This window comes from Brachionichthys hirsutus, unplaced genomic scaffold (assembly GCF_040956055.1).
Source record: "Brachionichthys hirsutus isolate HB-005 unplaced genomic scaffold, CSIRO-AGI_Bhir_v1 contig_225, whole genome shotgun sequence".
Taxonomy (NCBI): Eukaryota; Metazoa; Chordata; class Actinopteri; order Lophiiformes; family Brachionichthyidae; genus Brachionichthys; species Brachionichthys hirsutus.
The window spans coordinates 1-24640 of NW_027180519.1; the positions used below are offsets into that span (position 1 = coordinate 1).

Sequence of the window (24640 nt, forward strand, 5' to 3'; positions counted from 1 at the left end):
TGCTGGAACAAGTTATACTCGTCTGTCAAGGTATTACTGTATATTGTACATGCGTGAGATACAGTATGTGAGTGTGCGTTCCTCTTATTTCTGTTTTTGTGCTTTATCTTATTTTTATTTAGTTCTGTCATAGTTATTGATCAGAGACCATCACTACTCTTCCTGTGTGATGCAATAAAGGGGGGGGGGGATGATGTAGAGTCCTAATCTCCAGTGGTCACAGTCCGAGGCTTCCATTCAGTCAGCATGGGTCAGTGGACGCTTCACATTTTATCCCTCGTGCTTCTCTACTATGCCAATGGACAGTTTCCTATTAGCTCCAAGAGCAGGTATTTGTTTGTTCTCTCTTTTTCCCAGTAATAACACTATTCAGGATGTTTGTTATTGTCCTTAAGTATTGACGCTAGTAATGTGGACGTAATCGGACACACAGAGATACATTAAAACCATCAAATATGATTTGGTCTGACTAATAAACTCACACGTATTTAATAAATGAAAATGAATTGATTTCCAAATTGACGATCGCCTGCATATCATTACAGTTTTAGCATTAAGTGTTCACTCAAAATTAAAGATACTGTATTATTATGCTGACTGTTGCAGTACTAGTAGCAGTAGTAGGTATATTGCTCTAATGGAGTTAGCATTCTTGTGCCTTTGCTGCAGGTTCGTCATGCTGGCTCCCGACCTGCTGAGGACAGACAGCCAGGAAAACATCTACCTGCAAGCGGAAGGACTGTCCAGGCCGATCACGGTCTCCATCTCCATCCAGGACTTCCGGGCGCCCACCGTACTCCTTCAAGACTCTGTCACACTCAGCCCTGCCAATGGATTCCAGACCATGAAGACTATACAGGTGATTTGACTTGAGATGCACAATAGGCTCCAAAAACAAGTTAGAATGTGCAGTTCTTTTTGGCAAACTATTTTGTCAAAGACAATGTAATGTTTCAGCTCATGGACTTAATAGATTTTTGTTAACAAATTTGATGCTGGCAACCAGTTTCTTAAAATATGAGCCGGCGGTATGTGGGGGTGAAAAAAGCAACTTGGCATCTGCCACAGGTTATTGAGAACATGACAGGGTAGCATATATATAAGTAAGTAAACATTTAATCAGGTGCCCCTTCTAGTTTGCAAGCCAGTCAAGTTCTTCCTCACCAACCTATGTCTTCATGGACATAGTTGCTTTATGCACTGGGGGCATCTAAACGCCGTCTTATATCCGAATCTCGTTTGATCCTAGCTTCCTTCAGAGCGCTTGAATCGCGACGAGAAGAAGAATAAGTTTGTGCATCTGAGGGTGAATTTCGAGAACTTGTACACTGAGGAGAGAGTTGTCATGGTGTCCTTTCAATCTGGATACATCTTCATCCAGACAGATAAGCCCATCTACAACCCCGGAGACACTGGTGAGAGACACAAACACAAGAAGCCAATAAGGAAAAGAATTAGAGCTAAAACGCTGATTCAGCATGATTGTGAAGTTTCCTTTAGGATTGACCATTCAAAATATAGAAGCATTAAATGTAAATGTAATAAGATTGTTGTTGTTGTTGTAGTTGTTACAGCTATCAGGAAAACCTTTTCTGAGGCTTTCTTCTGTTTGCCTTCAGTTAGGTTCAGAGCATTCGTCTCCTCGCCATCCTTCAAGGCGTTTGACAGCTCCATCACAATAGATATTAAGGTAAACAAATTAATGATCTTTTCACGTTTTATTCCATTACAGATATTACTGGTAATAAACTAATAATTTATGTCAGGACTAAATTTACCTCATTGAGTGCCACCCACCCATTTTCAGCTCAGCTGTATGCATTTCCCCCGATGTTCCAAGCACCACAGAATATTCTTTACTATGACTCTGCAAACACCGAAGCTACCAAATGAAAGAGTAAAATCTCTTCTTTCATCAGGGAAAAGAAAAGTGTGTTCCAGAGTTATTGGCCATTGAAAACAGGCAGATTTCAATGTTAGAGTTGGCAGTCAATGTTTGGGTTAGAAAAAAACGTCTTTAGAAGTGAATGGCACTCAAAGAGTTAAATGTTTAGATGTAAACCACCAGGAGCACAAAATGAGCGATCACAGTCCGAAAACAAAACTGACAATTGTTTTCATCAGAATAACTTTGCTAATATTTCTCTTTTATTCTATTAAATCATGGGTCCTATTTTCTTGAACGCTCTTGTGTGTGCTTTAGAATCCAGATAACGTCGTGGTCAAACAGATTCCCATCACCAGAGCTGTTAACGGCATCCTTGCAGGCATTTTTCCTCTCTCTGAAATTGTCAAGTAAGACGTTTGACTCATCTTTCCAAGGAGCTAAATTAACTAATGACGACTCATTGAAATATGCAATAAATAGGAAAAGTTTGGATTTTCCAAAACGAAAACCCCTGAATCCCAACATTGCTCTGTTAAAGCACTGTCTGTGATGTGTGTCTGTGCTAGTGAAGGACCGTGGACAGTGATTGCAAAGTTTGATCACTGGCAGCAGAATAAGTTCACCTCTAAGTTTGAGGTGAAGAAATATGGTAGGTGGTAGGTTCGGTAAGGGCATGTTCTTGCTTTTGGCATCGCATTCCTTTCTACTCTGTTGCAGTTTGAAGTCTCTCCAACGGTTGAATATAAATGTACGTCCATTTAATGATGTGTTAACTTTCAGTGCTTCCTGCCTTCAATGTCACCTTGACACCCAAGAAGCCCTTTCTCGACTTGGATGATGCCGAATTGCTGGTGGACATCTCAGCGAGGTTTGTCAAACACAGTCGCACACACTCGTGCAGGGTGTGTGTTATGGTTTAGGGCTGCTGTGCTCTGATGTTTGGTAGTTCAATCCCCAGCCCTGGATGTTTGTGTGAAAGGGTGAATGCAGCTATAGTGTAGCAGCATGAGTATTCAGTCAGACTAGAAAAGTGAAGTACATTTCCCCATGATGAAATGAGAATATGTGTACGTCCCATATTATACCCTTTTTTTCCCACAAGTTTACTCAGTTCCCAGATACTTGTATGAAATATCTGTGACAGTCTTTGGTCAAAATAGCAAACAGATGCTGCAGGACAGCGTCCCTCTTTTCTGTCTCAAATAGCTCTGTCAGAAAAATCTCTGAAAACGAAAACGAAACTAAGTTCATGGCATGCATGCGATGAATGTGCATGCATGTGCACACACATCTTGTGCACGTTTTCGTACTGTGACGTCACAGTAAGTCTTGATTACAGAACTACACAAACTACGCAGGATTGACTGGATGGTTTATTTTGCTGTTTTTTGGGTTGATAATGACCTAAACCCACCAAATTAGTAGTGTCGAAACAAAAGTGGGAAAAGTGAGTTTTTCATAATATGTTTTTGTGGTTTCCATTTTAACACATGCACATGGAGAGGTAGAACAAACACACGTTGGCCACATCCGGGCATTTGATTATACTCGAACAACATAGACATGCACATGAACAACATGTTTATAAGGATGTCTAATAGCGTGTTGCATTTGTGTTCAGGTACCTGTATGGTGAGCCAGTCCAGGGCACAGCCTATGTGGTGTTCGGTGTGAAGATAAACCAAGAGATGATCAGGTTGCCGTTAGTGAAGCAGGTGTCAGACGTGAGTTGCTGCTCTATCCCAAAATTCACTGGCTGTTTTCTCTGATTTATGTCATCAAAGTTTCATGCCACCATTTGTAAACAACATCACACTATTTTGTTGTCTTTACAGAGTTTTTTTTTTTTTTTTTTTTACAGCAAAATGTTATTCCATGGACCTTAGTTTATCTTTCAGCAATGCCAGTGTGGGCAATGCTAATTAGATTCTAAATGAGAATCTTTGGGTTTATATTTGCTGGAGTCAATGTTGAAAACTGAAATTAAATGTTTATTAATTTTGGTAGGGGGAAACAATCAAAAATAAATGTATCATTCTTAAAGGAGACATATTATGAAAAACTCACTTTTCCCATGTTTCTACACTATTTTGGTGATTTTGGGTCCTTATCAACCCCAAAACAGCAAAATAAACCATCATGTGAATCCTGCATAGTTTGAGTAGTTTTGTAATCACCTGCTCCGAATTTCTAGAGCATCTAACCTCTTCTCCCAGACTTTTTCAGGAATTACATCTGGCTTTTATTTCAGTGTGTCAATATCAGTTTGTCCACTGAGTAAACCCTGCTGATCAATACCAGCCTGAAAGCTTGTTGGCGGACTTTGAACTAAGAATTAAACAGAATGATGCATGCTCGGCCTACTTTTCTAAAGAAGTTGCAACTGTGACAAAGTAGATTACAAAATAATTTTTAGTCAGTGTCATTTGCTTTTAGAATCACTCCGTCTGCTATCGCTCTCTTCCAGCTGGATGGAGGAGTTGCCAGGCTGAGTATGGAGGAACTAAAGAGCGCTTACCCTAATATCAGGTCTTTGGTTGGCAACTCTCTGTATGTCAAGGCTTCTGTTCTGACCAAGTCGGGTAAGAACATCACGCCAGTGAGTACATGAAAAAACAATAATAATCCATCAAACATTGGTGCCTGTCTTGTGCCCAGACGATGTTGGAAGCATTTACACGTGATGAGGGTTGTGTAACATATTGCGTAATGCAATTGTACCTGCTAAGGCTCAGTTTCTGTTGCCGTTTGCATTACGGGCTGAAATAATGGAGCTGGTGGACCCCAGAATGCAGAGACGGAGGCAAGAATTAAAAAGTTCAAGCATCTTTACTGGAATATTAACTGAATATTCCCAACATAGCAGAACCAAACGTTTGCGGACACTCTTAATACCATTTTTATTTGTGTGACTGTCTGAATACTGTTGTTATTTATCAAATCAAGTGGGTAATGTGGCTTTAGTTGACGTTACACCAGTTCAAATTTACTGAGTTTGAAAGGCCAACACGGATGTTTTGTAATTGGAAAAAGTGCATTTTTCACTCAATAACTCATAAAATATTTTTTGTTTCATGTGTGGTTTCAAAAAGAATTTCTTTGATCATGAACATTCTTCTCATGATCTGTTTCTCTCATATGCAGGCAGTGACTTGGTTGAAGCAGAGAAGAGTGGCATTACAATTGTCTTGTCTCCATATGAAATATCCTTCAAAGACATATCGAAATATTTTAAGCCAAACCTGCCCTTTGATTTCACAGTAAATATCATCCTTTGTGGCTATGATCGATATGCAATATATATTTTTTATTTCCTTTGTTTAGAGAGTAAAGTCTTTTTACCCAATCCGTCCAGATCCATGTGACCCACCATGACGGCTCCCCAGCCCGTAACGTCCAGGTGAAGGTGAATCTCCTGGAAGCACCCCTGATCGTCCTCTCAGGCACCAGCCGAGTCAGCGTCAACATGCCGCCTAATCGAGGCACACAAATCATCACAGTTAGTATCACTGCTAAAAGCTATATATATACAGTAATCTCCTCAAGAATTAGATTGCTATAAAAATTGATTGTCTATTGACAATCTATTGAGGAGGAAAAGGGAAAAAAAATAAAATGTTTTTTTGGATGTTATTGTAAGAAAAATGGTAGGTTCCAAATAAGCATGTGCTTCAATCTACCCCCTTTCTGTTCATCAGGGTTACAAAGACTTTGAAACATTGTAAATTGTCTCATTGAAAGTGAACCGAAATAAAATGCATTCATTCATTCATCTAAATCAGTAACTTGTGAAGATAAATTTGACACCTAACTGACAACTTGTCTGATTTCCAGGCTGAGACTGTACAGGCTGGTTTGAGGCCAGAGCAGCAAGCCAAACACCAAATCATTGTTCAGATGCATCGCCCCTACAGCAACCTGCGCCGGAACTACCTCTACATCTCTACAGGGACCAACAGAGTGTCTGTAGGGGACACACTATCCCTGAAGTTGACCATAAGTACTACTGAACAGTCACACAGAGTACTAATCAAACATATCACGTACCTGGTAAGATATGTACATGCATTTCCAATACTCAAAGTAGAATAAACAGCAAGCAGCTCATCATCAAATTGCAAAAGGGCTGTACTGACCAGGAATTTCTCCCGCAACACTGTTTCAGGTACTTAGCAAAGGTAGAATCATCAAAGCTCATCGTGTGGATGTGACAAATCAGGTACTCACCAGTATCGGACTGACGGTCACCCCGGAGATGTTGCCATCTTTCCGCTTTGTGGCCTTCTACGCTATTCCCTGGCAAAGAGGTGATGAGCTAGTGTCCGACGCCATCTGGGTGGATGTAGTAGATTCCTGTCCTGGACAGGTGAGCTGGAACATCAAAGATGCATTAACCCATATCTGAAAATACTCCCCAACAAATACGATACTTGTATTGTTTGAGTAACATTCACTAGAAATTACAGCTGCTCTGTAGCCTTTTGACGACTGCTGCAGATTATGACTGTGACCTCTTCTACAAATTCATGTTTTGAGTCAAAAACAATGTCATGGCACAATGTTTTTAGTACGAATCCAATTAAAGGAAGATGATTTCCATCGGAAACAATGTTAAAGGCTAATGTTTTCACAAATGACCAAAGATTTTTGCCTGAGTGACGGAGATATTGTCTGTAATTGGAAGTTAGAAAATACTGGAAGAGATTTGGCTTTGTAAGACTTGTATGCCATTCCCACTTGATCCCAGATGGCAATCATTGAGGTTTGCCTCTTCATTTTGAATGTGGATAAATATGGTGGCTTGATTGTTGTTGTCGCGATGAGCTTTTCCTCATTCTTTCTTACAGCTCACTGTGGGACCAGTGGACGGCAGATATCGAGACTTTACACCAGGGAAGAGCATTTTGTTTCAGGTCAGAGGTGATCCAGGAGCAAAGGTCAGCCTGGTGGCGGTGGACAACGCTGTGTATTTACTCAAGAAGGACAGGCTTACCCAGGGGAAGGTGGGTGTTTCTGGGAGTGTTGGGAATGTTGGGAATGTTAAAACATCTTGTTAATTGCTGTCCAGAAGTAATTGTTTTTTTCCAGTTCAATTCAAGATCAAATTCAAATTCAATATTCAAGAAATGTTGGGAATGTTACCAGGAACAGATGATTACATTTTGGTGATGATCCAGAAGAGATCCTGGATTCTGGATCACTTTGAATTTTTGTTAACATTACAGTCAATGGAGCTTCAAAATGTCTTCCTCAATACCTCGGTTGATTATTGACCAATATTTATGGAATTTGACCCGGTCATGTAGGGTGGGGACCTCAACCATACCACTGAATTCAATCATCTGTTCCTGGTAACATTCACAACATTTCCTGAAAATGTCCTCAAGATTCGTCTGTAAATTTCCTGAGTTATGTTGCTAACAGAGGCAAACAGACAAATAAACCTCCTTGGCGGAGGTAATAAATGTAGGGCCATTATTTCCCCTATTATTATAGGGGGGCTGAGGTGCTTGGCGGAGGTCTGCGCTCTCCGAGTGCATTTCTAGTTTGTAATGTGAACCTTATCCTCACTGGGATGTTTCTCCTCAGATTTGGGATGTGGTGGAGCACGGCGACCTCGGTTGCACTCGAGGTGGAGGCAAAGACGCTTTATCAGTGCTCACAGACGCAGGATTGCTCTACACTTCCAGTGGTGGGATGACTTCCAGCACCAGAAATGGTAGCTATGAGCATCATTGGTGATATTGCTCGAGTATCGTAAAATCAAGCAGTATTGTAGTCCTTTGAATGGAATTACTCCATCTACAAGATTACTTCCTGTGCTATGGATGTTGGCTTCATTATTCCTTCCTGTGATACGTTGGTTGATTTATTAAAATGGGGGGAAATGGTTCTGTATTAATGGATAAAGAAATGCAAAGTCTGTCTGGAGGTGTTGGTGATTTAGGAGTTGGTCAAATGATTGCTGTAATTGCAAACTGTTATTTATCATCTTCCTTCTTTTAGCAAGTGCATTTAGAGATTGCCACAGCCCCCCCCCCCCCCCCCCACACACACACACATTCTATTTTTCCCTTCTACTCAAAAATTACATATTGTTATATTATTTATATTATTTAGCCATGAGAGCATATAGACTGACAACTTGTTCTGCTGGATGGTTTCCTCTCTCAGTGCCTCTCACTGACAGTCATGGTTCTTGTAGTTAAAGATGAACAATGAAGTAAAACAAATGTGAGCAAAATTCACGTGTGATAAAGTGGAAAATATTACTTATTTTCCAAATCCACTTCCAAAACTTTCTTTCCTTCCACCTATCTCATCCTTTCAATGAAATGTTCTGACAATATCGAAGTCTTTTCCATTCAATCCACAAACCGAACCGATGCAGTAACCTCATTGGCAGAGAAAATAAAAGTGGGTGGGTATTGAAAAATAGCACGATAGACTTGAGTCCAAAGAAAAACCTCCCAGACTTATTTTCTTACTGGTTTTGTGAATGACACAAAAAATACCAAAACATCTCCATGTAGTATTTAAAATGTTGTTGTAAGTATCCGTACTGTCACACAGCAAAGAGTACTTTATGCCGCTAAAAGACATTAACAGTCCGTTACCACATTAGTGTGAGCTGCATTTGGTTGTCAGAAACAAACATGCACCTGGTCCTCCTTTAGATAATTATCAAATATAATGCCAAACAAAACCTGGCCAAAGTTCGTGCCAGACTTTACATGCACTAAAGCTCAATGTGTTTTTTTTGTGGTTGTAAATTGTTAGCGGTGCTTTCATTCGCTCCTCTCCTCAGACCTGCAGTGTCCAAGCAGCGCCAGAAAGAAGCGCTCTGCCGAACGGCTGCAGCGTCGAACCCGGCTGGGTGAGTGCTGTGACAGGAACATGAGGCTGGAGAGCATGCACATTTGATATCCTTCTTGTGCTCGTCTTTCACTATTTGTTCTCCCAGTTCTTTATTTTTCACTTGAATTGTCGAGCTACTAAGTGAAGTTCTCCTGCTTGTTTCAGAAGAAGTTACACAATCTGAGTTAGACATGCAGCAATGTGAAGCAGATCTGGGGAAAGAGGAGAGGAGAGAGCTGTTTGATCCACTCAGCAAGACACAGCAATATGAAATTTACAGTATGCACATAGTGCATTAATAGAAATGGTAAACTATAATATTAAGAAATATATATTTTTTAAAAAAGGCATATGAATACATGGTTTATGGATCGTATGCACGCTGTCCCAACCCCTCATGAGCGCTTATCTGCACCACATTGTTTGCAAAAAGTGAGCCATTATCAGTCAGGCTGCAGGTTGACTTTATCCATTACGGGGTGGGTGGGGGGGGGGGGGGGGGTCGGGTCGTTGACTTACGACAGCAATTGTTTCAGAGGGTTTTGTCGGGTTTGTCATGAGTCAACTTCCGCTCGGTAGACATCGTGGGTGAAACGGCAGAAACTGCCGCACACTCGATTCGCTCGATTTGTCCGGTATTGATGATTATTGATATTATATCAGCTCGTTCCACTGGTTCCCTGTCTTTCCTCCTACTCCTAAAGAGAGTTATTATAAGGAGAAGCTCCAGCATCGCTGCTGTAAGGATGGCCTCAGAGACATCCCAATGCCGTACTCCTGTACGAGGCGCTCGTTCTACATCACAGAGGGCTGGGAGTGCATCCGGGCCTTCCGGCATTGCTGCTCCTCCTACAGGGACCAAGAGTTTGACACTGAGATACCCACCACCCTGCCACCCACAACAACAACCCCAACCACCACCGCCCGACCCAGGCCCTCGTTTCCAATCCAACCTATTCGACACATGGATGTGTCTGCACGGACATTCGGTAATAATATGTTTGTTTTTAGATGCCAGCATTCTGAAGCTGTTGTCCGAGGTTTTGTGAGGTTTTGGTGTTTTAGCATTAAACACAAAGAACGGAAGGAAGAGAGCACACCGGAGAGCCTTTTCCTGCAGGGATCTATATTTTCCACTGTAACAAGTCAGAAGAAAATGTAATTTGAGGCACATTTCTACCTCAGTAACACATTCTGGAGATCTAGAACAAGAAAAAAAAAACGAGGAGCAAAGTTAATCACAAATTCTTTCCTGTATCTAGTGTTGTGTTGTTTTGGCATGGACAAACACTAGCCCTCACTTGTGTCCTAGAAATGCAAACGTGGGGATGGGCAGGAGTCACGTCGTGCTCGTGCACAGAATTATCTCATTGGAGCATGTTATAATAGATCATCTGTTGTGTGGATAATCTTTGATGAAAAACAAAGGGACTCCATTCAGAAGAAGGACATGGATGAATCAAACCTCCTTTCCAACTCGCGCATTAAAACAGATGTTGATTCGGTCCTGCTAATACATTAGCTGCATCTCACAGGCAGAGCAATGAGCTTCATTTACACCATTAACATTTTTACATGTTCTATCTATAATGTTTTCACACAGGGGTACGTGCATATGGACAAATTATACCTAAACTGCAGAGCATCGCAAAGGTTGTGAGAGTAGAACCACGGGAAGAGACTAGTCAAATACTTGCAGTAGCTGCAAACAATGAAGTGGAGGAAGAGGAGGAAGAGGAAGAAGAGTGGGAGTACCAGGATGAGAATCAAATATATCTGCGAAAAAAGTTCTTCGAGTCTTGGCTGTGGACAGACATTGATCTTCCCACTCAGGCAGACGGAGACGGGTGAGTGAGACTTTAATAAATATTGGATATCCATGATTCATCTCGAAGGGAACGTCCTGTAAATATGACTCAGAGATTTAGCAATAAAAACATAATATGTATATAACTACCCCATGATGTGATGACGACACATCCAGGGTTTGCCTCGCGTCGCGCCCGTAGTCCGCTGGGATAGGCTCCAGCAACACGCGAGCCGCAATGCGGATAAAGCGGCTGTAGATGAGATTCAGGTCATCTCATTTAGAAGAAAGTGGATGGATGGAAGGAAGGCATATATTATTCCCCCACATAATATGTGTCTTTTTATTTATCAATTGAGTAATTTATTTTAATTTTTTATTGGTATTGTTAAATGTCGATGATTTATGTACTAAGGACTTTCAACGGAAACAAGACCGCAAGGGCTTTTTTGAAATGCTCCTCTTAGACAGGGTGTTTGACTGTATTTGTACTGTAATACATACTATTGTTTGACTGTACTTGTACTGCGCTTACATTCTATCTAATAAATATATTCATCATCATCATCAGGAAGGAAAGAAGGAAGGAAGGAAGGAACTAACTATTAAACCGGAAGACATTTTTGCGATTTTGAAGTCTCTGCTATGCAGTAACGACAATTTTATTAATATACCACATTTTATTACAAGTAAAAGCTGTGATTTTTTTTTCTTGCGTACGCACATATAAATAAGAAATAGAAATGGAGACACATCATAAGCAACATAAATAAGAAGCATTAGCAACACAAAACACTCGGCCATACAAGCAAGCTGGAGCCATCCTATTGATCATTTTAGATCATTCTTCCAGAATAGCATTAAAGTGGAGTATTATTTTAAAAATTGCATTCATTTTGTTCTGGGCATATCAGTAATGTGACGCTCAAAATCAAAATCTTTATTCAACATTATTCCAATGTCTCAGAGATGGCAGGAGTGAAGCCATTTCTCGTCTCGTCAGCTGTGTCGAGCGTAATTTTTCTTTCAATTATTGGGCCAGTTGAGAAATTGACTTCTTAGTAGGAATGAATGCCTTATTCTTGTGTAATCTAACAGCAATAATATGTGGAATTGACAGGCAAGGACTGTTCTGTTTCACCATGGGACAGAAAACATGAAACATTAGGTTGCATCATGTCTTGTTTGTTCAACTGAACAAATAACTCAGAATCAACAATTCTGTCTGCGTTTCTTCATATTACATGAACACACCGGTGCTCTCTGTCCCGTACAGATATAAGATGACATGTTTGGTCATTTCCTTGTTTGTACTGTGAAAGGCATTGGAAAAACCCCAATTGCCAAATTACCATTTCTGTTTATCGCCAGGTTAATGTTTTACAAGTTAGCCGGTGAAATCAGGATAATGCAGACATGAAGAAGTTTTATTTTCTCTGTTCATTTATAGAGTGAATTACTATTAAATAAACATTCTACCCTGTTTTTATACTATAAACTACCTTTACTGGATTCACATTGATGTCATTATTAGTTTAAAGGTTATTCATAAAAAGCACACTTTCAGAAATGGTGGATTCTTCTGGATCATAAGCTTTGGTCAATAATCAACCGAGATATTGAGGAACAAATCTTGAAGCTCCATTGACTGCAATGATACAGAAAATTTCAGACTGATCCAGGATCTATTGTGGATCATCACCAAAATCTAATCAACTGTTCCTGGTAGGATTCCCAACATTCCCTGGAAATGTCATCAGGATTTGTCCAGAATGTCTTGGGTTATCTTGCTATTAGACACACACCAACTAGACAGGCATTTGATCTCTTTGCTGGTGATAACAGACACAAATCTGATTTGCAGGTTGGCTTCTAAGAATGTGGACAATGCTGTCTTACCTGACAGCATCACAGAGTGGGGAATTCTGGCCATCAGTGCATCACCTGATACAGGTAGGAGGAGGAGGAGGACGGCAAGTCGGTTGCTGAGGTATCCAGTGACATAGTAGGTGCCAGATTTTGTGGGCCCGTAGTGGTCTGGACTCAGATCTAGAAAATTGCTCCTATGGTCACATCCAACCTCAATAGCAACTTTAATCAAGCACCACATTTCCCCCTCTAGGATTTGTCCTATTTACTGGAGTAGTCAAGTGTTTCCAGGGAAAAAAGTTTGATACCAAAACATATGGAATAAATCTAGAATAAATTAAAGATGTCACAGTGTTCACATGTAGCATTCATGCACTAATCCCCGCTTATATATACTTTTGTGAAAATCTGGTAATTTTGATTAGTAAAGTACAAAATCTGCTGAAAATGAATCAGCTGACCAAATTACATAAAAAAATCTGCAGGTTAAAATCAGCATCAGATTTGATTTATTTGCCATTGTCAGTGAACAGATTCACAAAATAGGGATCTTTCTTGGTGCAATCGTGCAACATGCAACGTAAAGTAACAACAAATAATAAATAAAACCAAACACTATAGATTTACAGCATGAACTCATTTACCCATGTGCAAACGACCAGTGAATAACATGCCTTTGAATGTTTGCAGGTTTTTGTGTCGCTGAGCCGTACAATGTCAGAGCATGGAAGCATTTCTTTGTAGACCTGAGGCTCCCGTATTCGGTGGCGAGGAATGAACAAGTGGAGATTAAAGCTGTGATCCATAACTACGGCTTCGAGGAGCTGCATGTAAGAAAGTCCTCTTCAACCTACGCAGCTCGGTCACTTCCTTTGTATTCAGATTAGTAAACAGGAAAAATTATATTTTACGGTTAATAACATCTCAATGGATAAAATCAAAAGAAAAAAAGACAATGATTTTTCAGAAATCCCAGCCGCTGTGACACTTCACCTTGACTTACTTATTCTTTAAGATCAATGCTGATGTTGTCATGGTAACATGTAAATATTAAGGATTTTAACATGATGCTATTTCACAATTTATTTGTAGAGTACAGGGTTTATGATAAAACATTGCTTGCACCCCCCTGGTTCACATAGAAGAGCGATAGATAAGACTAAAATTCAATGAAAATAATATTTAAAAAAGCGAGAGACATTTTAGAACAGGAGTGCAATAATGTAATCTAAAATAAGTAAATCAAAATATATAATCAGAGCAGGAATATAATCTTAAAGCTAAAATGAGGGCAAAAATTCAGAATACAGAGAATCAAAGTTTTGCCGAAACAGATTGGCTGAGAATATAGATTGAGACCAAGGGGTCTCTTCCAGCCACTTCCCAAAATGTACTTTTCCACAATGGAAAAATGCTTTTCATCACATAGGAGAAGCTACTGATATATAGATCCTCAAATCAGATTGCACAAGATAGAAAATATTTACTTTAAATGCAGATAATCCAGTTTATTCCAGAGATTAAACAGTTTGGTTCTGTAGCGATATTCATATATGACATCAAATGTGTTGATCGTCAACCTACTTTGGCGAATTAGCAGTGAACACAATTGCCATTAAAAGCCTTTTTCCACTCAAAAATAATTTAGTACAATAAACTGGATCAAAGAGATCTCAAGCTGTCATCATCTCTCTTTATTCAGGTGAGGGTGGTGCTGATGAAGACAAAAGACATGTGCAGCGTGGCCTATAAAGACAGACACACACAGGAAGTGACGCTGCCTGTCGGCTCCTCTATCGCGGTGCCTTACACCATCGTACCGCTTGTGGTGGGGAAGCTTCCACTGGAGGTGGTGGTGGTCGCCAGAGACATGATGGGAGGAGACCGTATCCAGAAATTTCTGCGAGTGGTGGTGAGTGATGGCTTTGTCATTGTCGAGTTGTCATGGAGATGTGATGAAGGAACGATGCCTAACCCCAACCCATCGTGTCCTGCATCACGAGGTTTTCTTGTTTGCCTACAAGTAAGCTACTGAAAATTGATGTCACAATTATTATGTCAATCATAGAGTTTAAGGAATTTCTTTGGCTTGTTTGGGGCTGATTCTGGAGTTTTTGTCACTATTTAACTATTATAAATATTAAATATATTTAAATATTATTTATAACCATTTCTCCAGTTTGATGGGTTACTGTGAAATTGACATTTGGAAGTACAGGCAGTACAAGAAACGATTGATGATTTAACTACATGCATTTTATTTTTCACTTTGTTCAGTGCGGGCCGAACCCTGCATGTGTGTATCAATTTAATCCAGAAATTTAAGTGCAGATTTCCATTGAACTTTAAACAGAGATAGATATCTGTGAGGGGGAAAAGGTGATTCCATTCCTGGACGCATCCACCCAGAGATATAGATGATGTTCAGTCAGGGCCACAAAGACAGGAGGTGTGTTACATGCTGTAGCTTATTGAAAGGGAATCAGCTGATCTATCAGCTGATCTATCAGCTGATTGTGGGCTGGCTTAGAGGTTAACTAACAGCTGAGTTTGAGTCCAGGGTCTTAATGAACTAGTGTCCATTTATGAATGCATTGATCTGCTAGTTGTATGTTTTCATGGTGAAACATTCTGAATATAGGTGTGGAATATGAAGAGGAAGGTGAGAAGGGGCCCCTTGGTGGAAATGCCAAAAGTGCTCTTTGTGCACTATTGTTTCCTTTATAGACAGTATGAAAAAGAAAATGTAGCAAAAGTTAACAACGTAGACTTACCTGACTAAAGACCTGCTGACATAGTGACTCTTCTCTTTACTGGAACAGCTGGATGGAGTGCAGAAGACTGCAGTTCAGAGTGCTGTTCTGAACCCGTCCGCTGAGGGAGGTGAGAAAGAGTTCATATTATCTCAACCGCATGTTCCTCTTTGCTCACTTTGCTGACCACATTTTCTGATCGCCTGTTTGCGATCAAAGGTTTGGAAATAGAGCAATAAATATGTTATATTTGTTGTGTATTTGCATTATTATTTTACACGTATTGGACTGTTTTGTGCTTTAATCAACCCTAAAGTACGAACTGCGTGCAAAAGTAGATTTCTGGAAATTACACAAAGCATCATCAATAAATTTCACTCAGATGAGGCTCAGCTGATTCAATTGTTAAGTAACCTGATAAAGAGGAAGCTCTGTCCTTCCAGTCTTTCCATATCTTCCATATAACAAGAGTTGCTTTGTACCGTCTTTGAAAACAGTAAACAATTATTTTCACTTTGCTTAACGTTGCAAGAACCCTAAAAAAAGCTCTTTGGACAGAACACTGTCCAAAGGCTCTCATGGATTGCTTTATTTAGTCAAATACTGGGCTGATCTTTCAACAGATCCTCTCTAGCTCACTTCCTCTTCTCTCGAACAGCCTCCCCCATGATAGAAATTAATGGCTGCGTTTCTGTTCATCAGGAGAGCAACGGATTCGTATGGGCAAGGTTGAACTAAAGTCAGTCGTGCCAAACTCTCTGCCAGAGACGTTCATCAATATCCGAGGTAGGTCAGTCACCCAAAGAGCAACGGCAAGGATTAATCGTGAGCCAAGGAGAACGGATTGATCCCCCCTCCCCTCCTTCCAGGCAATATATTGGCAGACAGTATTGATAACTCCATCAGTGGGGACTCTCTGGGGGCTCTCATCCGAATGCCTGGGGGTTGTGTGGAGCAGAACTTGGCCACCATCACGTTCCCCCTTATCGCCACCCTCTACTTGGAGAGGACTGACAACTGGGAGAGCGTGGGGGTGCAGCGCAAGGAGGAGGCGCTTCGATACATCAGGAGAGGTGAGAGTAAACGGGCGACTGATTGTCATTTTATTATTTTAATAGGTGGATGGACCCATCATGTATAAATTCTCTCACCTTGAATACAGGATATGAGAACCAGCTGGTTTACAGAAAGAGTGATGGATCTTACCCCCCTTACAGGAGGGAGGGTACGAGTACCTGGTACTGTCCAATTTAACATTTTATATTAAGTGGTATGGATGATATTCTGTAATTCTGTGAACGGATTCTGTCATTTGGACTGTGTGCGTTGAAAACGAATCACAGTCCTCTTTGAATTAGGATCACGGCGTATGTGGTGAAAGTTTTCTCCATGGCTCACTCCATCATCGGCGTCAACAAGCAGCAAGTGTGTGAGCCTCTGCTCTACCTGATAAAGAACAAACACCGGCTTTCTCCGGGATTTTATGTAGAGGACAACCCAGTTTACAGCACCACGATGATTGTGAGACACACACACACACACAAATGTACATATCTACACACTATATTTAATATATACTCGGTTTAAACATTTAAATACAATCTTCTTTTTCTTTATGTGATTCTTCAGGGTGGTATCCGTGGCGACGACACCCAGATAACTCTCACAGCGTTTGTCCTCGTTGCTCTCCTTGAGGCCAAGCAGGCAGGGTTCAGTTGCAGTGATCCAAAAGTGAATGTAGAGGTACCTTCCTACCTTCCTTCCTTCCTACCTTCCTTCCTTCCTTCTTTCCTTGACCTCACTGTTTTGATCGGTGGTGTTATTAGTACTGGTATTATCGCTCTTTTATGGACCAAATGTCTGTGTTTTAGATATCTATCACAAGGACAGCTGAGTATCTGAAGGCAGCTGTGTTGAAGCCTAACAGGAGACCGTACACTGTGGCCATCGCTGCGTACGCTCTGGCTCTGATGGGAAACCCAAGATATAATCCGGCAGTACAGTTACTCAGAGCTGCAGCTCCAGGTATCCTGCTTATTATTTACTGGGTACACGTCAAAGAATCCTAAATACAAATAGAACACCTTAATACGCACATTCCAAATTGCTAGACTATTGCATCAAAGTAAGGTCTTTCCTACTCTTCAATGCTGATGCAGATAAAATGCAGAGAGCTTGATCATTAGTTCAGGGTTGAAACACCCACAATCAACATTCTGGTACTTTTAAAAGTACTTACCCCACCATGCTGTTTGGTGAGTAAAATAAAGTAAAGGAAATTAATTTCTTCAAAGGTTCCAAAAAACATCTCTTGGCAAAGTTTCTGTTGGGATAGCTCCCCCCCCCCCCATCTTGTCTGTCTTTCAGATCAAAGCCACTGGCCTGACTTGCACAACACTTTATTCACACTGGAGGCGACTGGCTATGCCCTGCTGGCTCTGGTCAAACTGGGACGCATGAAGGAAGCAGTGGCGCCCTTTAACTGGCTGAACAACCACCGGCGGATAGGAGGGGCCTTCGGCTCCACTCAGGTACTGCAACAGCAGAGCAGCTCTGGTAGATCAGCTCCAATTAGCAACTCCGACAAACTCCTAGTTGTGTTTTCAGACCCGTTCATTCATTTACTGCCGGCTTCCTGCAGTATCATTGATCAGCAGAGATTTCGGCTATTTAACTCGAACCAAAAAAGAAATCAATTAAAAATGAGACCATACCCATTTTTTTATGGAGATATGTTTGCCGAATCTACTTTATACTTTATGCATACTCCGACACTACCAAGCAAGTTATTCCAGGCATGCTATTAAGTGCATGGAAATACATCGAGGTTGTTCTTATACAGCAGAGTAACTATTACAAATGACTAACTAGTGGTAGATGACTCTTGTTAAATCAATTATGAGCCATCTCCACATCTTGCTTGCTTGTCTTCCTCCAGTCCACCATGGTGGTCCTCCAGGCCCTGTCAGAGTACATGATTAAAAATACTCCTCCTGGTGACTTTAATCTGGATGTGGACCTCCAAATATCAGGACGCAGGGAAATCCGTTACAATTTCGACCCGAAGACTGCCTATCTTGCTCGTTCTTCAAGGGTAAGCTGCAAGAACGGAATGTGAACTCCGGGATGGTTTACACAGAGATAACAGCTCATGAATTCAACTGCATGGCATGCGGCTGGGATTTCATAGCTGCATTCTATAATGTTCACATCTGGGTTCTAAAACTAATCTGTTTTCTCCAAACATGTATCAATTCAACATCAGAGAAGAGGAGAGAATGGTAGTTCAGTTTTCACAGTTAACTATGGTTACAGGTACAGACACGGGTTCTGGATCAGCTTTTCACTTGTATTAACATTGTGGCATACATTTAGGAAATAATAGGTAGCTCATAATATTCCACAGTAATCCACAATGGTATCAAGATCAGCGGAGTTTTGATATTGCTGATGCATCTTTGATGAATACATCTTAGTTTTTTGTGTTTGCTAGTCTTAGTTGCGTTTTACCAAAAATGTCCTCTGCTGCTTTTTCTCCATAGTTGCCTACTAATCTTAACTTTGAAGTGGTGGCTCGAGGGACTGGAGAAGGGATATTAGAGGTTTGATTACATTTGAAGCTTTTCTACTTTTCATCATGTATATTGTATACTTGTACACGCCAAAACTGAACAACACACAAGAATACAGCAGGATCTAGATGGTTTATGTTTTCTATGTTTTTTTAACATATTATTTGACCCCCCCCCCCTCTGTATCTTTGTTTTACATGTGGGGTGCTTCTTTTTACTTCAACCCTGACTGAAGGTTGTGACCTATTATAACCAGCTGCATGAATTTGATGAGAAAATTCCCTGCAACGATTTTGAGCTCAACGTCACAATAGAAGACTCCAGTGGTAAATCAGTTTCTCACACTTCCTCATATGTACTAAATATTGTTTTTCTGTCCTCTGTTTGTCAAATAAAATCACTTTTATTAAATTCAATAAACTTATAATTCTCAGTATTGTATTATTGAAGTTGGAAAAGTCTAAAACTTTATTTTGTGACATAACAGAAAAGCCGCCGGCAGATGTAGAAAAGTCCTTCCAGATCACAATTAAAGTGAGGTGAGTTATATATTATTGTCATCGAGTACTGTTTGAACAAAAACCAAACAATCAATCCCTTCAGGATCAACATCACATGGTGAATATTCCCATATTTTTCACATTGCAAAAAAGAAAGCCATGTGCAAGTACGGTGGCGCAGTGGGTTGCGCTGTTGCCTCACAGCGAGTTCACAGATTCAAATCCAACTTGGGGCCTTTCTTTGCCGAGTTTGTATGTTCTCCGCGTGTCTGCGTAGGTTCTTTCCGGGTTCTCCCACCTCCAAAAACATGCATCTTAGGTGAATTGGACACGCTAAATTGACTGTCGATGTGAGTGTGAGTGTTATGAATTGTTCAGGAAAAGGAATGTATCAATAAAAAGGAATGAATCAATAAAATAAAACATTGTAATGTCAACCTGTTCCTCAGCACCATGTAAATTCAAATGATTTGAATTTTGTAATTAATTTCAACGTAGGGGAAATATTCTTTGGAATAATATTGCTTCTTTAATTTCAGGTTAAATTTTGGTTTCGAATTACAGTATTTTATCTTCAACACATTTGCTCAAAATGTTATGAATGCAATAAGACATTGTCTCATCCTTTAATCTCACAGGGCACTAGGACCCAGCGATGTCCGGATGGTGGTTCTGGATATAAGTCTCCCCACAGGCTTCACCCCTGAAAACTCCGACTTGGAGATGGTAATCAGCCTCCGCAACTTGTGCTGATCACATTGTTTACTATAAAATGTAGCTTTCTTGTGTTATGCATATGGATTTATTTCAAAGATAGAAAGCATTATTAGAATGTGTGAGGGTTTTATTTTTGCTGAAAATGTATTCATTCTAATTTAAAAACCTGAAGTTATACAACTGACACAAGACTAAACACACGAGATGCAATAATAATAATCATCATCATCATCATCCATCCATCCGTATTAGCCGGTGCTGGGTTGCAGAGGCAACAGTCTGAGCAGGGATAGACTTCCCTCACCCCAGACACCCCCTCCAGCTCTTCCGGGGGGGATCCCAAGGCGTTCCCAGGACAGTCGAGCGGCATAGTCTCTCCAGCCTGTCCTAGGTCATCCCTGCATGAGGCCTGTTCCCGGTGGGACATGCCCGGAACACCTTCCCAGGGAGGTGTCCTGTGCCATAGATAGGTGTCCCAGCCACCTCAGCTGACTCCTCGCGATGTGGAGGAGCAGCGGCTCTACTCCGAGCTCCTTCCTGGTGACTGAGCTCCTCACCCTTTCTCTAAGGGAGCACCCAGCCACCCTGCGGAGGAAACTACTTTTCCCATCCAAGAACCATGGCCTCGGATTTGGAGGTCCTCATCCTCATCCCCAATCGCTTCCCACTCGGCTGCAAACCGCCCCAAGAAACCCTGAATATTCAGGCTGAAAGAAGCCAACAGGACAACATCGCCCACAAAATCCTGCGGTCCTAAAACCAGCCCCCCTCTGGGTTTGTGAATTTGGTCCGTTATTACGAAAGCGTATCTTTTATTACTTCAGAACATGGAGCACTTTTTTTTCAGTGAAGGGATTTTTCTGTTTTTCAGACCAACTTAGAGGCGACCTTTGAATGCGATTGCTTGAAATTCCCGCCTCGTTACGGAAATTCCAAATGAAGCCACTCAGACAGACGCTTCTGAAAAGCAATGCATGATGTGATTCTGTGTGTTTGTCCAGTTAACCAACTCGGTGGACCGTTACATCAATAACTTCCAGATTGTGGACAACCTGAGTGACCGGGGTTCTCTGATCCTCCACCTCTTCAAGGTAGACATGACAGGCCGCAGCGTGCTCTTAGCAACAGCAGTTTCATTGGCTAAAAGATGAGAGGGGGTGTTTCTCATGCACCAGACGCCGTACCCTGACGATTACTGTTCAGTTTCACATTTGGAAATATAAATAATCCTACGCAGGTTCTGCGTCCTCACATACAATACAAAAAATAGAAGTTGAGCGTGACATAAATACTTCAAAATAGTCGTAGTTTCCAGCTTCTTGGAGCAGAACGCCATGCTCAAGGAGCCTGCTATTTTTGCATTTTTTGAACACTTCGTGATTCACGCATTCTTCTCAGGTGTCCCACAAAGAGCCAGAGATCCTGATCTTCAGGCTTCAGCAAACATTTAAAGTCGGCCTCTTCCAGCCGTCCTCAGTGACGGTCTATGAATATTACAATCCAGGTAGGAGAACACGTCCTGAATGTTCTGCTTCACATCAGAGCTCAGGAAAAATTATTACATTTTAACATTGAACCTGCCCCCCCCCCCATTTACAGATTCAACAATCTGTTAAAAATACACATCAACTCTGATTCACTTTTACTTTTCATGGGAACAATTCTTCTTCTGATGATCCAGATCACCATGTGGACGGTGTAAATCTAATTATGAGAGGAATGAGCTGCTCGGCGGAGGTCTCTGCACTCTCAGTGCTTTTCCAGTGTTTTTTTTTTTATGTAATTATTTTTAATAGATTGTGATCCTGAAAATTAGTATCACTCTCAAAACATAATGGTGCCACTCTGTGTCAGATCACCGCTGCAGTCGTACCTACACGCCCAAAGAGGACAGAGAGGAGCTCACACAGATCTGCAGAGACAACGTCTGCCGCTGTGCACAAGGTAAAGTGTTCATGTGCAGCAACTCAACTCGTGGGGGGGGGGTCGGATGATGGTGCCAGATATTTAGGATTTGCTCATAACCCCCAGGTGACTGCTGCGAAAGCAGAAGTGACAGTGAAGTCTTCCCAAACAAAGAAAGGGAGACGTTTGCCTGCAAGAGTTTACACCATGGTATGAGCCCAAGCTGCCATTTTGTTTGGTTGATTTCTCCATGACTCGGACAAGGGGAACAGGCAAATAAGCAATGATTTGTTTGCAGTATTTCTTTCATACATGTGATCATGGTTAAACGGTCACGTTATCTTCACCACATGAACGCAAACATGGCAAAAGTGGATCCAATTTTTTTTTTTCTTCGTGTTTCAAGTGTTCCAGGTGAAGGTGCTGGGCGTGAGCCAGAGTTACTACGACAAATACGAGATGGAAATCACGCGAGTCGTCAAGCTGGGTAAGGCGGTGCGGTGGGAGCGTGTGGTCCGACGTGTTCTGCTCTCATTTTAATCCTGTTACTACAAGTTTTCATCAGTCATTGAGAAGACTGTTTCCCACAGCGCCAAATTAGCTGTTTAGAAACATCTGCATCTGCTACTTGTACACTGAAGCCAGACTTGTGCTTAGCTTCTACTGGGGTACGTTGTCATGGTAACGTCCTGTACACCTGAATCGAGTGTGAGATCAAACTGTATGAAAGCACTGCCGAACTGGCAAATCAACAAATGGCATAAATCATTCATGTTTTAACATTTAGATTTTGGTTGGCATGCCAGGGTTCCGTTACGTCGATAGTTTGCAGCTGTAGCTATTATAGTTTTTAACCTGGTTCACCTTCTTCTTATTTGAGTTTTATTAGAATTGAATTTTGGTTTGTTAAACATGCCACTGTGTTGCCAGAAAACTACAAACATGGCTAGCAGCGGGATGCTATTCTGGTTCTTCTGGTATCCAGTGCAGCTATATGCATTACTGTATTGCATACCCCGTGCCATCCAGGTGTGGAGGATGGAGTGGGAGTGGGCCAGTCGAGGCTTTTCATGTCTCACGGAGGCTGCAGAGATGGGCTCAAACTAAAGCAGGGTTCCCAGTATCTCATCATTGGCCCCAAAGAAGACCTGTGGAACACCAACAAGTAAGGATGGCAAAAAAAAGAAGGAAAAAACCCAGAGATTCCTGCGATGTTGTTAAAAAAAATTCTTTTAAAGGTTCACATTCTTTTTTCTTGCTGCTGCACACCAGAATCGGATCATTCATCAGCATTTAAAAGCAAACTGCGCAACATTTGATGCGTTTAAAGAAAAACGTCGTCTCTCCCTTTTTTTGCTCCTTCCGCCAGATTCATCTACATGTTGGGGAAAGACACCTGGGTGGAACGCTGGCCTTCCGCTGACGAGTGCTCCAGCAATCCAACCCTTCAAGCAAAATGCAAAAGCCTTACTGGTGCTGCACACGAACTGTCTGTCGATGGCTGTGGGTTATAGAGGTGTTGAACTTATTGCACGTCATTCCCCGTTGTCATTCTGTTGTAAAGATGGCAAACAATGGATTATTCCTTTTAATCAGCCTGTGCAATAAAGCTGAAAACAAATATATATGTATATATAATTTATTTTTGGCTCTTGAAAGATGAATTGAAACCAAAGTGGTGCATCTGTGGTGGTTCCACTGCCCTCATTCAGAATACTTAGATTCAGAATACTTTATTAATCCCAAAGGGACATTTCATGTTAGAAATGCAAGCAGCAAAACGTTCTGGAAAAATACAGGAAGGAAACTGTCTCTATTATTTCTTTATCAATTAAACTTGTTCAATATTTAAAACAAATATCTCATATATTTCAATAAATATTCGTAACACAAGACATCTTCAAAGTTGTTGTCAAAGACATCATCTTGGACCACTAACTCTAAATGTTAGTGTATTTTCAAACAGTGGAATGAACATTTATTTTGCTTCTGAATGTGTGTGAATGTGATTTACTGATTTCACTGACCTCATACTATGTCGCCAAATGATGAGTCAAGTGTGACCATAACCTAATTTGTTGAATATCATGATAAAACCTGCTCAAATATATAAACCAATATAAAAATCTTTAGGTGGAAAAAAAATGGCGAAGTTCTTGAGACTGTTCTGCAGCATCAGTTCAATACGTATGTCAGTTAATGAAGCAGTTCTGTTTCTAGAAGAATAAAGAAATCAAAAAAGAATTAGATGTATGATTTTGGAACAGAATACACTGTTGAGAACGAGAGCCTGTAGCGCCCTCTGCTGACTATTTTGATAGTTTGAGTGCAATTTGTTTCTCATTTGTCATGGTGATAGAAATGTGGCGTAAACAACAACAGCTCGTCTTCAAGAAAATGAATGAACGAGTTCTCAGTGGAGGGCAGAGGTGGTGTTAGGAAAAACAAAAACAAAAAAAACATCTTGTGTTACCATTTGTAGCCGTTTCCTTCTATCATTTCATCGCAAATCTGTCACAAATCCTCTCACCGTTTTGTGTGTTGTCTTCTGTTGGGATTCCATTTCTGCAACAATTCAGAAGCGTATTTAAAGGTCCCATATTGACCTCTTTTTTACACAAGTTCATGCAGTTCCCAGACACTTATCTGTGACAGTGTTTGGTCAAAACAGTAAAAGGATGATGCAGGACAGCGTCCCTCTTTTCTGTCTCAAAGAGAACTGGCAACTATATGATCTGGCACTATAGAAATAAAAATGAGTTGAATTGAAT

General features: G+C 40.9%; 1 protein-coding gene across 1 annotated transcript; it reads left to right on the plus strand.

Annotated features, from left to right (window-relative positions):
- Positions 1-219: 219 nt before the first annotated feature.
- Positions 220-23383, plus strand: LOC137915802 (complement C3-like). Its single transcript, XM_068758922.1, has 41 exons — positions 220-329; positions 670-859; positions 1250-1415; positions 1620-1690; positions 2204-2295; positions 2455-2537; positions 2669-2756; positions 3510-3612; positions 4356-4470; positions 5033-5148; positions 5244-5387; positions 5723-5938; positions 6054-6254; positions 6736-6891; positions 7478-7607; positions 8697-8765; positions 9451-9735; positions 10350-10593; positions 12418-12506; positions 13113-13252; positions 14125-14334; positions 15245-15305; positions 15878-15961; positions 16045-16248; positions 16338-16413; positions 16534-16696; positions 16805-16912; positions 17047-17200; positions 17543-17706; positions 18114-18269; positions 18718-18777; positions 18983-19073; positions 19235-19286; positions 19886-19973; positions 20966-21055; positions 21363-21468; positions 21819-21908; positions 21996-22079; positions 22276-22356; positions 22899-23034; positions 23239-23383. Exons 1-41 carry the CDS (start codon positions 247-249, stop codon positions 23381-23383), a joined length of 5184 nt encoding a protein of 1727 aa, XP_068615023.1. The 5' UTR covers positions 220-246.
- Positions 23384-24640: the final 1257 nt, after the last annotated feature.

Excerpts from the sequence above, each read along its gene's own strand:
- LOC137915802 (XM_068758922.1), top strand. The coding sequence starts at position 247 with ATGGGTCAGTGGACGCTTCACATTTTATCCCTCGTGCTTCTCTACTAT. Across the intron at positions 14,335-15,244 it reads AGAAATTTCTGCGAGTGGTG|CTGGATGGAGTGCAGAAGAC; the intron begins GTGAGTGATGGC and ends TTACTGGAACAG. Across the intron at positions 16,249-16,337 it reads GCTTCGATACATCAGGAGAG|GATATGAGAACCAGCTGGTT; the intron begins GTGAGAGTAAAC and ends CCTTGAATACAG.